This window comes from Pelmatolapia mariae, linkage group LG17 (genome assembly GCF_036321145.2).
Source record: "Pelmatolapia mariae isolate MD_Pm_ZW linkage group LG17, Pm_UMD_F_2, whole genome shotgun sequence".
Classification (NCBI taxonomy): domain Eukaryota; kingdom Metazoa; phylum Chordata; class Actinopteri; order Cichliformes; family Cichlidae; genus Pelmatolapia; species Pelmatolapia mariae.
The window spans coordinates 20,191,424-20,208,251 of NC_086242.1; the positions used below are offsets into that span (position 1 = coordinate 20,191,424).

Consider the following 16,828-nt stretch of genomic DNA (forward strand, 5'->3'; position numbering starts at 1 on the left):
GCTGTTATGCCTTGTATTGCACATTGTTTGAATCTTTGGTAATAATGTACCACATATTCAAGGTGTGTGCTGCTATTGATTTGTCTATTTAAATTCCAGATCCACTCAAGCTTAAATCTCCACCCTAATAAAAATACAAGAGAAAGTGATGCATTTCCCTTAAACTTTTATTCAATAAACATAAACAACACAGGCTGTTGACTATAAAGGCCTTAGTTTAGTTGAGTTGGTTTCTGAGCTGCTGTATTTGCACGCCTCTCCTCCCAGGTGCTATGGAGTTTCTCTGAATGTGTAGTGAAGCAGCTGAGAGTCACTCCAAATCACAAAGCAGTGCAAATGCTCACATGGCTTACAGGCCGTTCTCTCTGTAATTACACAAAATAACAGATAAAGAAATCTTAGTAAGTGTTTAATACATGAGAATTAGCAACACAGCTTTGAACCACCGATATCCTCCCACCCAGCTAACCAGATTAGTGTCAGCTCTCTCTAATGCACTATTTACTCTCACTGATGTTACAATAACTTCCTTTCTTAATTTTTAATTCTTCAGCTGCCTTCAAAGATTATCGTGTCAGCTGTCAGATCTGCAGTGCCACGTTTGAACATCAAGGCTCAAGGGTCATTGTCTGACTGCATTTTAATATTTTATTTCCGTTTCACATATAATTAAGTTTCTTCCAGCTAATTTCTTAGTTATTTGGGTGTTTTTCAGTTTACTTCCACCTTCAGTGGTTAGATAACGATCTCTGATGTGTCTGTCTATGTGTCAGATATTTCCAGTTGCTAATATGAACAACAAAGAAGAAACATTTTAATGCATTTTAAATTAGATTTTTCTTCTGCAGTGCTTTCATTGTGACATTTAGCACTGATTTTCTAATGACAGCATTTAACAGAGTTTGATATACCATTGCTCTTCCTCTGAATGTCATCACCATGTCAACGTTTAGGTTTTTCGGCTATTGCATCTTTACAACCAAATGTCTGCAAAAGCAGTGGCATTCCCATTAAATATCACCTTTGTGCTTAGTGCTAAACTGTGTTTATATTATAAAGTGCTGTGAAAACTAAGTGCACCCCATAATTCAGTAGAACCACCTTTAGCAGTAATAACTTTAAATAATGGTTTCCTGTATGACTTTATCAGTCTCGTGCGTCATTGTGAAGGAGTTTTGACCCACTCCTATTTGCAGCAGCATTCATTTTTGCAGTTATTACTGGCAGTAATTAAACCATTACTAAAAAAGCCATCACTTAACCCTGTTGTGTTAGCTAAAGGGGAAATGTCCTCATCCTGGGTCGTTAACCCAGTTTGTGAGTTCTGGACTTTTGATTTACTTCTTTGGGTTTTAAGTTCTAGCTTTGTATTAGTCTTGAGTTCTGTATTTCACTAGTGTTTAGCTTGTTTTCAGTCTGGTTCATTCTATGCTCTGTTGTACTTTAGATTCTATTTTTGTTGCCTTTTTTTGCATGACACGCCAATCTTCCCTTTATCTTAAAAACTCTTGAAAGAGTAGTTGTAAAACAGATAACTGATCATCTGCAGAGGAATGATTCATTTGAAGAGTTTCAGTCAGGTTTCAGAGCTCATCACAGCACAGAAACAGCTTTAGTGAAAGTTACAAATGATCTTCTTATGGCCTCTGACAGTGGACTCATCTCTGTGCTTGTCCCGCTAGACCCCAGTGAAATATTATGTTCAGTTCAACACTGAACATAATATTTTATTATAGCAATTAGAGCATGCTACATGTATGAAAGCTGCTACACTGCAGTGGTTTGTGTGATATCTGTCTAATAGACTCCAGTTTGTTCATGTAAGTGGAGAGTCCTCTTCACACACTAAGATTAATTATGGAGTTCCACAGGGTTCAGTGCTAGGACCAATTCTGTTTACATTATATATGCTTTCTTTAGGCCGTGTCATTAGAAGGCATAGCATACTTTTTCATGAAGCCAAACAAACAAACAATACTGACTTCTCTTTATTGGCTCCCTGTTAAAAATCCAAAATTGAATTAAAAATCCTTCTCATTACACACAATTTAATGAATAATTAGGCCCTACCTTATGATAAAGAGCTAATAGTACCCCATTAGAGCTCTTTGCTCTCAGACTGCAGGCTTACTTGTGGCTCCTGGAGTACTTAAAAGTAGAATGTAGAGCTTTCAGCTTTCAGGAACCTTTTCTGAGGAAGTTTGGATTCAGGAAACAGACACCCTTTTTACTTTTAAACATTTCTTAGTTGAGGTCTGGACTTGCACTGGACCTTGATTATCCTCTTGACTCAGTTTCAACCATTTTTTTGTACCACAGATGCCCTCACATTTGATTCTAGAATAGAATCACATTTGATTCTAGAATAGAATTCTCCCACAAAACGCTACGTCCAGATGAACAGAATCAACTTTTGAAGATTCTAGAATACTTTTTTATTTTAGGGAGTTCATGGTTGTCTCATTGACTGCAATTCCCAAATCAACAGTCCTCCACCGCCATGCTGACAGTAGGTAAGAGGTGTTAGTGCTGACATGCTGTGTTTCGTTTTCTGCAAATGTGGTGCTGTGCATAATAGATGTTCCAGAAGTCTTGTTGTTTGTTTAGACGCACCTTTGCAAACCGAACCTGTACTTTTTTCCTTTCTTTTTTTTTGACGGAATAGGCTTCAAGCTGTACTTTTTCAGTCTTTTTCTAATTATACTGTCATGAACGTTAACCTTTAACATGCTAATTCAGGCTTGATGGAGCTCTTGACTTCTTTGCATTTCCTCTGAGCATTGCACCAACAGTTTTCGAGTGAATTTGCTGGGACATTGTATCCTAAAAAGATTATAGCATTGTGTTAATACACACTTGAATGCTCTAAACTTGCAAACTGCCAAAACAGCAAGTGCTCAGTTAAGTTAACAGTTAATCAAGTGCATCTGATTAGCAGCACCTGGCTACTTTCCCCCTCTGAGTTCTTACAAAACCAGTGTTGGTGTACTTAGTTTTTCACAGGACAACATGCTAGCATTGACCCTCAATTGAAGTAGCTTTTTTTCCTAATTTTTGTCTATTTTCAGATCTCATGAGTTCTTTTCATCTTGAGCGTCAGACTCTCATTCCCTCCAAACAATCTGCCACCATCTTCTTGTGGTTTCCTCTCCATCAGATCTGAAAGGGAGTGAAGGTTAAATGAGCTACTGCTAACTCAAAAGGAAATTTGCTCCATCACACCTCCATGGCGCTCGTTCGCTGCCGCATCAGCAGCATCAGCAGCTCAGAGCTTTGAGATAATTCATTCTGAATATTTTCAGCCATCTGAAGACACGAGAAAAGCATTTCCATTTTCTCACACTAGCATCTGCAACACACTGACTCACACTGAAACTCACACATACACACACAAAGACTCACAGAGCAGCCAAGAGCAGCCACAGAAACAGAGGTGGGGATAAAAGTTGAGTCTTTGTTGTCATGTTTTCCACTGGAGTCCTGCAGAAATGCAGCAGTCCACCCCCTTGACACTACAATCCCCCCCCCCCCACTATGCAACAGCACCAACATAGCCATCAGTCCAAACAGAGACACACTATCCGGTGGCCTGTGTTGTCATTTATAACTGCCAGGATTCTCATTTACCACCTACAGTATGTTCGCTATTTTTATCATTTCTCATTCTAAGCTGCTTACCGGCATGCTTCCTGGTGTTATACACAAAGGTGGCTTCAACAATGCCTGCATGCATTCAGAGTTTGTACTCTATGAATGAAAAAAGTTGCCCAAGTTTGCAAAGACTTTCATGGGAATTTAAATATTCCAGAATATGGACAATAACAATACTTTATCAGGCTTTTATTTAATCAAATAAATGGAAAAAAGCCCTCTGTATTGCTGCAGCTGCATTGTAACGGCTTTGTAATGTTTTTGCTATCTGCACAATTATAAATACAGAGTTTTTACAGGTTTTTTTTTTTTAAAGCACACCAATTATTTCAGTGTAATAATTGGTGTACCATGTACCTTGTCACTCAGCTATCCTGGTAGCTAATTGTTGAGGAAATTGTCGCCAGCACGAAAACATGAATACATAATAAACAGCTTACACAGTTTGTTGTCTGTGCATCAACAACAAGATTTAAAATGATTGCATGTACATGTGTCAAAGAGGCCCTAGGACTGAACCTTGGGGAACTCCACTCATACAGTTGGTTTACTGAGTCTTCACTCTGTGTACAAAAAAACGAAAGACAAAAAGAAAGTAAAAACTCATCCCCATAAAAAGTAGTTTTTGCAGCCTGTTTGTCTTCTACAACAGTTGTGAAGTGCCTCAAAGACTCTTTATTGACCACACACAAACACACACAAAGCTGCAACCCCAGTTTCTGTGGGGAAGCACAGCTCTGGTTCTTAGAAGTCACAGCCTCACACACAAACACGCAGCCAATTCGCAGTGCATTGTGGGCAAGTGCTGCACTTACTGTAAGAAGAGCTGTGTGATATTTACCAGAAGTGATGTCACAGGAAGTGACATCACAGCTGTGGGTTGCAGGGTGGGGGTCTAAACACTCAGGGCCGCCTGTCTGCCTGCAGAGGCTCATGGTCTCTGTGGCTTGTTTGTTTGCAGAAGTTTATTGTTCGGGCTATGCAAGCCCACACACATTAAACTCCATCTGAATTAGTTTGTTTTAAAATTTTATATTAACATTTTAAAAACTGTGTAAAGTTACAGATAAAGAGAATGATAGGCCTATAAAATGCAAAGTATTATTAAATATTCAACCACGAGATTCCCAATTTCCATGCTTGTGATACATATGACATGTCATTTATACAATGAAAGATAAGAGTGGAGTTTCAGGTCAGTGTCATGGCCTTCATTGCTCGGGCCACTCTCATAAGAAAACATGAAATAGTCACAGGAAACCTGCTTTTCACAGACATGAGTTGTGATGTAGGCTTTGTAAATAATAACTCTAATAAGAAATGTATTTCATGTCAGCAGCATGCATTTTGTCCAGAAAAATAGTTTTCTCAGGCTATGCAAGTAGTTTCATTGTCTAAACCCAATAAAGCCCTTTTAATAGACTAACTGTAACCAAGTGTTATTTTTAAAAATTAATAATGCAATAAAAAATAAAACAAATGAAGTGCAAAAAGTCTAAAATGATTCACTCCACCAGCAGCTCCTCCAGCTGCCAAATATGGACTTTTTCACACTTTAAAAATGGAAAGTTTACTCAGGTAAACTTACCTTAGAGGTTGTGACTATGCTGCTCAAAAAACGTAATGCATTTTTAATCAGATCAGACCATCATGTCAGTTAAACCTCTGAGATACTGATTCAGTAAGAGGCAACTGACAGCTTTTCCCTCCAGATCTTTTCTTATATTTCCCTAGTTTTACATTTGGTTAGGGTCAGTGTCACTACTGGCAGCATGAGGAGAGTTTCACAGACAGTCCAACTCCTCCAGGATGGCATATCAGTATATGCCAACAGGTTTGTGGTCTCTCAGCACAGTTTTAAGAGCATGGAGGAGATTTCAGGATACAGGCAGTTACTCTAGCAGAGCTGGACAGGGCAGTAGAAGCCTCTTAACTCATCAACAGGACCTGTATCTGCTTCTTTGTGTAAGGAGGAACAGGATGACGAATGCCAGAGCTACAAAATGACCTCCAGCAGGCCACTGGTGTGAATATCTTTGACCAAACAATCAGAAACAGACTTCATGAGGGTGGCCTGAGGGCCTGACATCCTCTAGTGAGCGCTCTGCTCAGTGTCTGGCACTGTGAAGCCTGACTGGTATTTGCCAAAGAATACCAGAACTAGCAGGTCCACCACAGGTGCCCTGTGCATTTCATAGATAGCTGCAGGTTCACCCTGAGCACATCTGACAGATATGAAAGCATATGGAGAAGCCTGTAATATTAAGAGAGCCACAGACCTCCACAGGCTAGGCATCTGGATGAAATCCTTGGACCTTCTGTCACAACGCATGCAGTGGGTCCTCAGTTCCGGTGCAACCCAATGTCCGGTCTCTAGTGGAGAGAGTATGCAGGCAGGCACTGATTGGTTTGCCTGACCTAAATCCAAAAGAACACCTCTGGGACATTATGTTTTAATCCGTCTGACATCACCAGGTTACACCTCAGACTGTCCAGAAACTCAGTGATGGTTGTGATCTGGGAGGAGATCCTCCGGGATACCATCCATCATCTCATTAGGAGCATGCCCCGACATTGTCAGACATGCATGCAAACTTGTGTGAGTTCCATTTTGAGTTGCTGCAATGAAATTTCAGCAAAATGGACTAGCCTTTGATTTTCGGGGTGTCTTTAAAAAACAATGTGGCATCCTTTCATTCCAAAACCTTACCCAGTCCATATCAGTATAGACACCCAGCATTATTTTTTTTTCCATTTTTGTTCCTTTAATGCCCCCCCCCCCCCCCCCCCCCCCCCCCCCCCCGTGTATTTCACTAACATAAGATGTGTCTGAATGCCCAAAATAATGTATAGTAATTATACAATCTTGTGAAAAGAGAGTTATATCTCACATGACTCCATGTATTCTGACTCTACAGGCCTCATTTAGCATATCAAATGTTAAAATTCATGACAATACAATTAGAAAAAGACAACAAACAAGTATAGCTTATTTAGAAGGGTTGCCAGGAGAAAGCTGTTCTCGCATGGCAGCATGGGTTAGGTTTGCAAAGCTGCACCTGAAACAACCGCAAGACCTCTGGAACAATGTCCATAATGCATAGCACCTCGTTTGCAGAAAACCAAACAGCATATCAGCACAAACACATCATACCAACTGTCAGCACAGTGGTAAAGGGGTGTTGATTTAGGCTTGTTCTGTAGCCACAGTACCTGGGAACCTTGTAGTCACTCAGTCAACCATGAACTCTTCTGCATATCAAAGTATTCTAGTCAGATGCAATTTTAGGTGTAACGTGTTCCAAAAAACAGTTGATTGGAATTCTTCTCTATTTATGCCTTCCTCATTACTTGTACAGCCAGTCTTGTACATACATTTCACTGTGCATTACACTTCCATAATTGTGAATGTGACGAATACAGTTGGAATGAGTGTTGTTACGTGTTATCATTACTTTTTTTTGTTTGTTTGTTTTTTATGTCATTGCCACAGCTTATCCAACATTTGAGATGTGCTCTGATGATTATCACGGAGCAACCTTTGGATTTGCACTTGGATGTTATCAAAGTAATTTCCCTCCAACCCCACTCTTCCTGCAGTTTAGATACTGCATGCATTTACCAGTATAGCTTTATATACCAACTATACATTAGTGAACATTTTGCTCCAGACACCAGTTTGTCACTTTACCATTTAAGCCTCCTCATACCAGCAGTTTTCTTTCACCCTTAAACCCTTCTCCTGGATCCAGGGCTGCTGGGGAGGGGAACCTGAGAGTGAAAACTGAAACTGAATGAACCAAAACTGGTTTTATGAGGTTGATTCAGGAAAAAATAATCCAAAATCAAACCAACAGAAGTCCAAAGCAGTAATGTGAGTCCTCGAATGAAACAGACACCGAGACAAAGACCAAGGGGAAGGACCGGACACTAATGATGTAATCAGGGAGAGTATCGCGACACAGCCGAAACAAATTTAGCCTATGTGGAAGTAAAACTAAATGTAAAACACCTGAGGTACCAAAATAAAACAGGAAACGGAAAACAAACATCACCAAAAAATAAGAGAATTCAACGAGAGGGGGACTCACAGGAGGATGAGAAGGAGAGGACTAAATAAAACTCCATAACCACAAACTGGAACTGAAACATAACCAGGACTGTGAATGGAAATAAAGAAACATGAGCTAAACATGGGGGATGGATAAACTCTATAAATACACACAACCAGAACAAAAGGCTTGTTAAACTGAGTAAATAAAACTTATAAAACAAACAAAACTAAAAGCTACCAAACAGATAAACGTTTCATAAACTCAAAACTGGAACAGAATTTTTTGGCTTCATTTCCTCTTAATTTATTTTTGATGTCACGGCAATTATTAGCTGATGCAGCTGACCTGGGCCTTCCACGCTTTTCGTCAAAAGTAGAAGTTACATGGAATCATCTGTGCAGCAGAAAGAGATGATGTAAGAGGATATGAAGAGCAACATCAACGTGACAAACATTTCATTTTACTTTGCAGAAGTTACCGCCTGCCATTGATAATGAAACTTCTTTTTTTAAGATTGGTCTGTCTGTGGGCAGGCATGCCAGTCTCACAGAAATTCATTAACTCGTCACAAAACGAATGAATCAGTCATTTCGTGTTCATCTTATTGTTTCGTATCAGTGAATACAAATTTGAAAGTAATGCATTTAAATAGGTCATATATTTCTTATATATATATATATATATATATATATATATATATATATATATATATATATATATATATATATATATATATATATATATATATATATATATATATATATATCCATGTGTTAGAATGGGCCAGTCAAAGTCCAGATCTAAATCCAATCGAAAATCAAAATCTGTGGCAAGATCTGAAAACTGCTGTTCACAAACGCTGTCCATCTAATCTGACTGAGCTGGAGCTGTTTTGCAAAGAAGAATGGGCAAGGATTTCAGTCTCTAGATGTGCAAAGCTGGTAGAGACATACCCTAAAAGACTGGCAGCTGTAATTGCAGCAAAAGGTGGTTCTACAAAGTATTGACTCGGGGGGCTGAATAATTAATCACACCCCACTTTTCAGTTATTTATTTGTAAAAAATGTTTGGAATCATGTATGATTTTCATTCCACTTCTCACGTGTACACCACTTTGTATTGGTCTTTCACGTGGAATTCCAATGAAATTGATTTATGTTTGTGGCTGTAATGTGACAAAATGTGGAAAAGTTCAAGGGGGCCGAATACTTTTGCAAGCCACTGTATATATATATGCAGAGAAAATGGGAAGGGAATTTTTTTTAGAGTTAACCTGGTTTGGTGCTTAAACTTCAAACAAATGATGTGCAAAAAACGGAGACATGCATGACTTTAGCTCTGTGGCGTGAGGCAACTCGCTCCTCCGCCTCCTCTCCACTGATAAAAAGTCATGTTCAGGGACAAAATAATAATAATAAAGTAAAAATTTGTGTTCAGCAACAGGAATCAGTGGATTAAAAGTCATGACTCATGATTCTCTGAGCTTGTTCCTATAAATTCTGCATCACACCTTTCCTTCCTCATGATGTTTTACATCCAGCTGCAGGAAAAGTGTTTTTTGGAAAACCAAAACCAAAATCTTTACAACCAAGAACTTAAATCTATAAGAAACTGCACATGAGCCATAATCAGCGTCATTCTGTTTTATTCAGGTGCATCTGCCAATCAATAAATTAATAATAAATAATCAACAATCAACAACTTAAATACAAAATAAATAAAGAAAACTACAATATGTCAGTAAAAATAAAAAAAAACATCCTGAAGGTTTTAGTACTTCAACTACAAAGAAATTGAAGTACTACAGTACTGAACCTGACTGTTCAGAGGAATAGTAGTACACTGAAGTACTTTGTACTGTAAACATCATCACCATCAGCTCTCATTGGCACTGCAGTGGAGAAGCTAGGTCAGGGTTCCCATTGAGACAAAAAATCAACTTATAGAATACAATCACGTGAAAACTTAAATTTGTCACGTAAACGGGATTTCACACATTTACTTTGCATAAATGTAATTCCTCAACAAAATGTGATAAATCTGGAAAACTACCTATCAGTAATTATCAGTGGAACCGCCCGTTTCTCCACCGCAGTCCAATCTCAGTGCAACAAGAGGGAGTTTCACTCAGAAAGAATTCAGGGTTTTTTAACTTAAAAAAAATACAAGAAAGAAATGACCTAAATTTACAAAATATTCAGTAAAAAATAAACTCTAAGCACTATTAAACATATCTTTGTTTTGTGGGTTTTTAACAATGTGAAGTTTTTAAAGCCGAGAAAAAACAACAACATTAAATCAAATATTTCCACCGGGTGAAACTCCACGTTGAAAACAATTAGGTATAATCTCTGGATCCTTCAGTGAAAATATTCCACAGGATCAAACTTTTATGCTGGTTTCAAGTATCACACACCAAACGTTATATAAAAATATCTTTCTGAGACTATGATCTTAAAAGGCTTAGGCTGCTGGTTCACTGTTAATTTAAATATAAATATAGATGAAAATTTTCAATAGAATACAAAATCCTAACAACTAGACACACTTGTTTCAGTTTGAGAATCTTTTGGTCTTGTATAATTTAAACATCCTGCATCCTTGTTTTACTGTTATTTCTCTTTATGCCCTTTAGGTCGCATTTTAGGCTCTGGTGCGATCTTTAGCCTTTGCTTGCCTCCGCCGTCTGCGTCTCCTCTGGATCTTGATTTCGGGGAGCGAGCTCGCCTCTTCGTACAGCTGTGGCAGCTGCCAAAGTGCTTTGCTCTGGACGATGCGGTCGTTCATCTACAGGAGAGAGAGAGACAAAGGCAAGTTTGACATTAATGATAACGATCACACAGAGAGGACCTTTGTTAAGATTCAGCACAATGACATCAACATTTAAAACCCTTAAATAATGTAAGACCTTTGTGAGCTTTTAGAATAACTAAGGCACATCGTCCTGTGGTGTAAGCATCACAAATTTAAGACCTGCAAAAAACACATTATTTTAAGCCCTAAATAAGACCTTATTTCAAGTCTCACCTAGGCCCTAAATTAACTTTCTCTCTGCCTTTTCTTTTCCTAGTTTCTATTTAAATCCTTGTGGATGCATTATTAAACCTCGTAATATCCTGCAGGTCACTGACAACTAATCTAAGGTTAGGGTATGAGTTCTCTCTTTTTGTCTGTTTTATACCAAATGCAAAAGTCTTTAACACAAAAACTGTATTGCCAAAATGAATGAGACATGATCTGAAATCCTCAAAATCTGCCTGTTTTTCACTAAAACAAAACCCCAGATGGCCAGCCAGGGACTTGCTCTGGATGTTCAGAGGGTAAGCTTTCCAAAGACATTTGTAGGACCCAGGCATTTGTCCTTACGTATGAATTTAGGACTTATATAAGCCCTCAATAAGGTTGGTCAAATCTTTTCAAGTCTAACTTTTCAGGCTTTACATAAGCCATTCATACTGGCTGCTCAACCCATCCTGAGGCTTATTGTGAGCTCCTCTTAATCACTGCAAAATCCTCAACATAGACTTTACAGAAACCTCACTGTTGGGTTTACATAAGTCCTAAGTCAAGTTAAGGCTTTCACAGCCAAGAAGCAATCAGAGTGCTCTCTACCTTGATATCTCTGAGGGTCTGCAATCCCTGCAGAAGCTTCTCCTCCTCATGGTAGCGGCGTTTCTTCAGCTCCTGGACCTTCTTCAGGATGTAATTCAGCTCTGATCTGACATCTCTGCCCGCTACCGAGCCTGCGTTGTTGGTGCTGCTGGACGCGGGTGTGATGGCCGAGCCAGGTTGCGCGTTGCTCCCGGTGATCTGGGGACTCGGAGTGGGCAGTTGTTTCAACATGTGGCCAAGCAACTTTTCGTACGACTCCAAAACACCACCCATGAAGATCAACTTGGTCTGAGAAAGAGAAACAGAGAGGTAATGACATGAAAGTACAAATGGCTTATGTTTTTTTAATATTTAATATGGTTGTGCAAATATGGCTTTGAAAATGCTCAAAATGCTGAATTTCGCAGATTTTGGGGACTCGGGTACTAAAAGCTAAAAAACTGAAACAACGCAGAATGCATTTGTAGCAAATAAACCTACAGAAAAACTGAGATGTGAGGACAAGATTGCTTCACAAACATTACAACCTTAGGTGCTAAAAACTTTTCACACAATGGAAAAAACTCTGTGGTTTCCCACACAACAGTTAAGCTAACAGAGAAGGCCTTAAAGGGGAATACCACTCATTGACTGCTGTTAAACCTGAATGTCGTATCCATGCACTGCTAACAGGACTGAAACTACTAGTCTGGATCTAAGAAATGAGAGTTTGTGGCTCAATGTTTGACCCAGTGTCTGTTTTCAATTTGGTCGGTTCACTTACACTTGTTGAATAATCTGTGGTAATTTCTGGTGACAACCAAAAACCTTTCATGTCAGAAGCAACAAAAGCTGTGGGATCCCTGACAAAACACTATCAGTGGCACCATCAAGAGTGTTTTTAAAGAGCTTTAAAACCTGAGAGAGGCAACAGCACGATGAACTGACCGAACAGAAGCAGGCTAAAAGATGTAAGACGTTTCCTTCGAATGAGAGGGGGCAAATGGTGTTAAAGCTCAGATGAGTCATTAGATATCTCTAAAATATATGAAATGCAGCACTGGGGTAGGTGTGGTGGTAAAGAAACCTCTAAATAGGAAAACCTGGTGGGTTGCCATAAAGTTCATGCAAAATACCACCCTCCATACAACTACTATATGCCAGCCTCCCCCCTGCATACCACCATGTGTTAAGCTATAATAGAAACTCATCTTGACTTTAAATTTCCAACTGTTATGACTAACCTGTCAAAATGTTTCTGAGTGCTGGAAGATATTGCTGGCTATAGGAGGTGGTGACCAAAGATAATCTACTTGAACATTTCAGTTTTAGAAAGGCGCTGATACTTTTCTTCTTTTACTAGCAATATCTTTAACTTTTCCTCAAGAGGCAGTGCAACAAAATTTCCATTGTTTTGCTTCAAGTTTTCTCCATTTTATTTTCTTTCTTTCTTGTTGCTGTTGACTGCTTTAATTTCAGTTTTAGTACAGTTACGTTACAATAATATCAATGAGACATTTAATAATTAGTTAGAAGATATACATCCTCAAAAAACGTTCATTTTTATTCCAAATTTGCAGAAGCTTGAACCTGAACCTCATAGCCATCTAACCACACAGAACTTCAAACAGAGTGACATAAAAAACTGCCGACCAGAGCTCTTCATTCTGTGCTCTCTTGGCTTGATGTCAGTACTTCAAACCAACCATGAAACGGCCTTGTAAGTGATGTTGGTGAAAAGTGAAAGTTTGATCGGGAGACTGAGAATAGCTGTAGAAAGGTGGCATCCTGCAAAGCCAGCAAAGTGAAGGAAAAACCCACAAAAACCTCAACTCAATGTGAAAGACAAAACCTGGAAATACCAGTTGGCTGCTGACTCAGGCAGTGCCTGTTAGCCAAAGATGGAGGAGCTCAACAGGAGGTTTGCCTCCATCGAGTATCCTGACTCTTTCCAGAGTTCAGAAATACACCTGCTAACAGCTTTAAAGATGCCTGATTACTAATCAGTGTCTTCACTCTTTCATAGACATGCAAAAGTCAAAGTGAAAAAGGTGGTTTTATTATCTTTACACCATCTGGAAATCCACTTTAGTGATGATGATGCCAAAGACACTGGGTGGATGGATAGAAATAGTTCCTCATTTCTTTGTGTAGGGATGGAATACAGCATGGTTTCCAGTATTAATACTGAGCTTTAGGCTAAGCTACCTTGATGCTTACCACGTGGACCTTAAGCCACACGTGTGTTTCCTAAATTCTGCCTATCCATTTGAGGTTATAGTAAGGCCATAGTTAGAGCAAAACTCTCATTTGCCACAAGAAACCTTTTCTTTGGATTGCATGGACATTTTACATTTTGTGGACAAACTACGGGTTCCCATTAATCACATGAATCTTACCTCCATTTTTTTGTTCTGGTCACTAGGAAATACGGGTTTCCCATCAAATCTTTCCCGGCTTGTAATTTTCTGCAAAAGACAAAAAAAGGAAGATATTTTCAGATCATGTTTGACGTTAATAATGAATAATAACTGCATCGGGTATTGGGTTTTATCCCAGCTCACAAACATGGTCAAACATGGTTTGAACTGGAGCAGAAAATAAGGTGCAAGGAATCACTAACTTATAAAAGGTTTTCAGTTTTAGTTTTTTAAAGAAACCAATGATTCAGCCGAGCTGTTGTTAAAAAAAACAAAAAACAAAAAGCCAATTGGCTGACTGGAGAGGGCAACTGCTCATTTACTTTGCTTCATATATAAAAAAGCAGCATTTTAAAACTAAATTCTGAATTTCACTGGAAGCCACTGAAGGGATGCCTGCTAGCCGGTTGCTAGCAGGTTAGCTGCTATATTCAGGACAGACTAAAGACCAATAAGAGAAGTGAAGGAAAAAGGTGAAATATAATAATTATTGGACTAAAAGATCCAGGATTAAATTGGAATTTGATCTGAAACTGACAACTGAAGATTAAAATTTTAGAAAGTGGTACGAATGGTGCGTTTAAAGCCTGTCGGCCATACTGTGTCTGATGTCAAATATGGAGACTGTAAAGAAATTGAGAAATTTGTCTGAAAAAGAGAAAAACATTTTAAAAGTGTTTTTTTTTCTTACAGCGATAAACATGAGAAGGCCAATAATGCAACAGCAGTTATAAAAGACAGCGTGAGTTCAGCTGTTTCTGTGTTTAGAGCTTTCTATCATTACTGGTGCATTCAAGGACACTCCCACATCTGTGATGTGACTCTGTCTCATCCTTGAATCCACCATTCCAGGAAGTGTCCCTGCTCGCCTCTGCATCACCACATGAAACCTGATATCATTCACATTAAGTTTCGTATGTAAGATGCTCCAGACTGGGTGTGTAGTATTTAGCACCTCGTGGGTTAAAATGGTCTTTTAACCACACACTTAAGTGGAAATTTAAAAAGGCATCTTTGCGCATGTGTGTGTGTGTGTGTTTGTGGTAAGAGCATCACTGTGACAAACAGGAGGAAACAGAAAGTCTGTAGAGCTGCACAGTCTAGTATTACTCAAGTACTAAGTAGCAGTTGAAGTGCAGTGAATACTCACATAGTGCTGCAAGAGGCTCTGGATGGTCCTGTTCATCTCTGCTGGGATGTGGGATCCTCTGACCTGACAGGCAAAAAGCCAGAGGCACAGACAGACTGCTGCCCTCACTGTGGTAGCCATCCTGTCTCTGTTTGTATTACCCCTGAGTGTAGTTGAGTCTTCGGTTTGATTCCCAATCCGGGCCGAGTGTTTTCAATTTGAGAACGGATTCTGGCTGAGCAGTGTCCTCCCTGACTGAATGACTGATGATCTGACTGACAGTGCCTCTCTTACCCTGAAGTTGGCTCGACTGTTTGACTTGTCATGAAAGCTTTTATTTATAACTCTGCGAGAGAGAGAGAGGCAAAGTGGCAGAGTGACATAGACATGCACTCAGAGAGAGAGAGAGAGAGAGATGCAGCGATGATCTAGGTGTGAAAATGTGGTTGTGCAGTTTCCTTTAAATCATCAAACTTCACAGAAGAGGGTGAGGGGTCGGCTTCCCACTCATGCATATCATACCCAAATCATCTGCTCACTGCAGAATTTTGCGTCTCCCAGCTGTTTTATTAAAATTTGTGCTTTTGCTGGTCAGACTTGAAGTTGCAGAGGGGTCTAATAGTTTGCATTAGACCTTTCATAATTGCATTAACCTCTCAAAGCGTGCACTGAGGTTCGAGGAGCAACGACTGGAAAGCACGCTGCGTGAAAGAGTGAGGTGGCACCCTGCGTCAGAAACCATTAGATCCAGCAATTCCGTTACGGAAATCATTACACCTCCATTGAATCCACTGCATCTGGGATTTCACAGCCACCTCTGACGGTTTCTGATCGCGGGCCATACATGTGCCACGTCGTGCTGATAAACCTATCTATCGATCTATTAGTGTTGGGTACAGATTCATAGTTTGATCTAATAAAAGCCTGTGAGGTCATCACATTTAAGGAGTCAGACTTTTTTTTTTAATTTTTCTTCAAATCTTGGCAATCAGGGCCCAAAGAAAGTAATTGTTCTAAGTGGTTTATATTTAGGACAAGGGTTGTTCATCCGTAATATTCATCTGACCTGATAAACTGTTTGGAACTAACACTCTTAACTTATTTTGTATATGCTCACTAGCACAGTTAAATGTAAGATCAAAAGCTGAATGAGTCCTGATCTGCAAGGAAACATATGCTGGGATGCTCAGAGTGTGGCTGAGATAATACCGACCCCTCATCCTCCATGGTAGGGTTGGGTTAGGCAGCTGGTGACTGGGTAGATTTTACAAGATAAAAATGTCTCCACATAAAAAAAAATCAGACAGGAGGAAATAGCATGCTTGCTGTGGATTTCATTTGCACATTGCCCCATTTGGAGTTCCAGTGAACATTCCTTGTTTTAATAATCAGTTCAAATGGCTTTCAGCCCCATGAGGTCCACGTCATCATTGGTTACAACTTCCTCCCAAATCGGAATGTTTTCTTTTTCTTGATTTTTCTTTTTTAAATTACTTTTTTTTTTTTTTACTCATAACAGTCAGAGTCAATTTATTTTCTCACTTTGCACTAAGTTCCCAGATTATTAAAGCAGAGGGAGCTCCAACTACTGATTTCAGTGTTCCAAAGTTAAGACACTGGCTAGCTCGTGTCATCATGCAGTTATCCACTCTTTGCCTTTATTTTATTCTGTTTTATGGTCTGTTTTTATTTTAACATGTTTAATCAAATTTTAGGGTCTATTAGACTTCTAATTTATTCTCCTCCATCCAAAGTTCTGGGTTAAAGTTACTAATGAAAGTGAGAGGATAGACTGTGGGATCAGAGTCAGGGTTAGGGTCATCATCAGTGATGGCACTGACAGAAACAACAGTCCTGGTAATGCTGTGATATCACCCATGTGTTGGGATTCACAATAGTTGAAAGTTGATCCATTGCGTGCATGGCCTTTGTATTATGGTGGAATATATGTGCCTCTTGTTGCTGACTGGGTAACACCTCTG

General features: G+C 39.3%; 1 protein-coding gene and 1 pseudogene across 1 annotated transcript; one reads left to right on the forward strand and one right to left on the reverse strand.

Moving 5' to 3' along the window:
- Positions 1-16,828, forward strand: part of LOC134615929 (NACHT, LRR and PYD domains-containing protein 14-like) — an 851,239-nt pseudogene that overhangs the window by 117,799 nt on the left and 716,612 nt on the right.
- On the reverse strand, positions 10,350-14,987 carry LOC134616022 (interferon gamma-like). The gene is made up of 4 exons (XM_063460792.1): positions 14,868-14,987; positions 13,697-13,765; positions 11,319-11,606; positions 10,350-10,493 (listed from the first exon to the last, which is right to left on the reverse strand). Exons 1-4 carry the CDS (start codon positions 14,985-14,987, stop codon positions 10,350-10,352), a joined length of 621 nt encoding a protein of 206 aa, XP_063316862.1.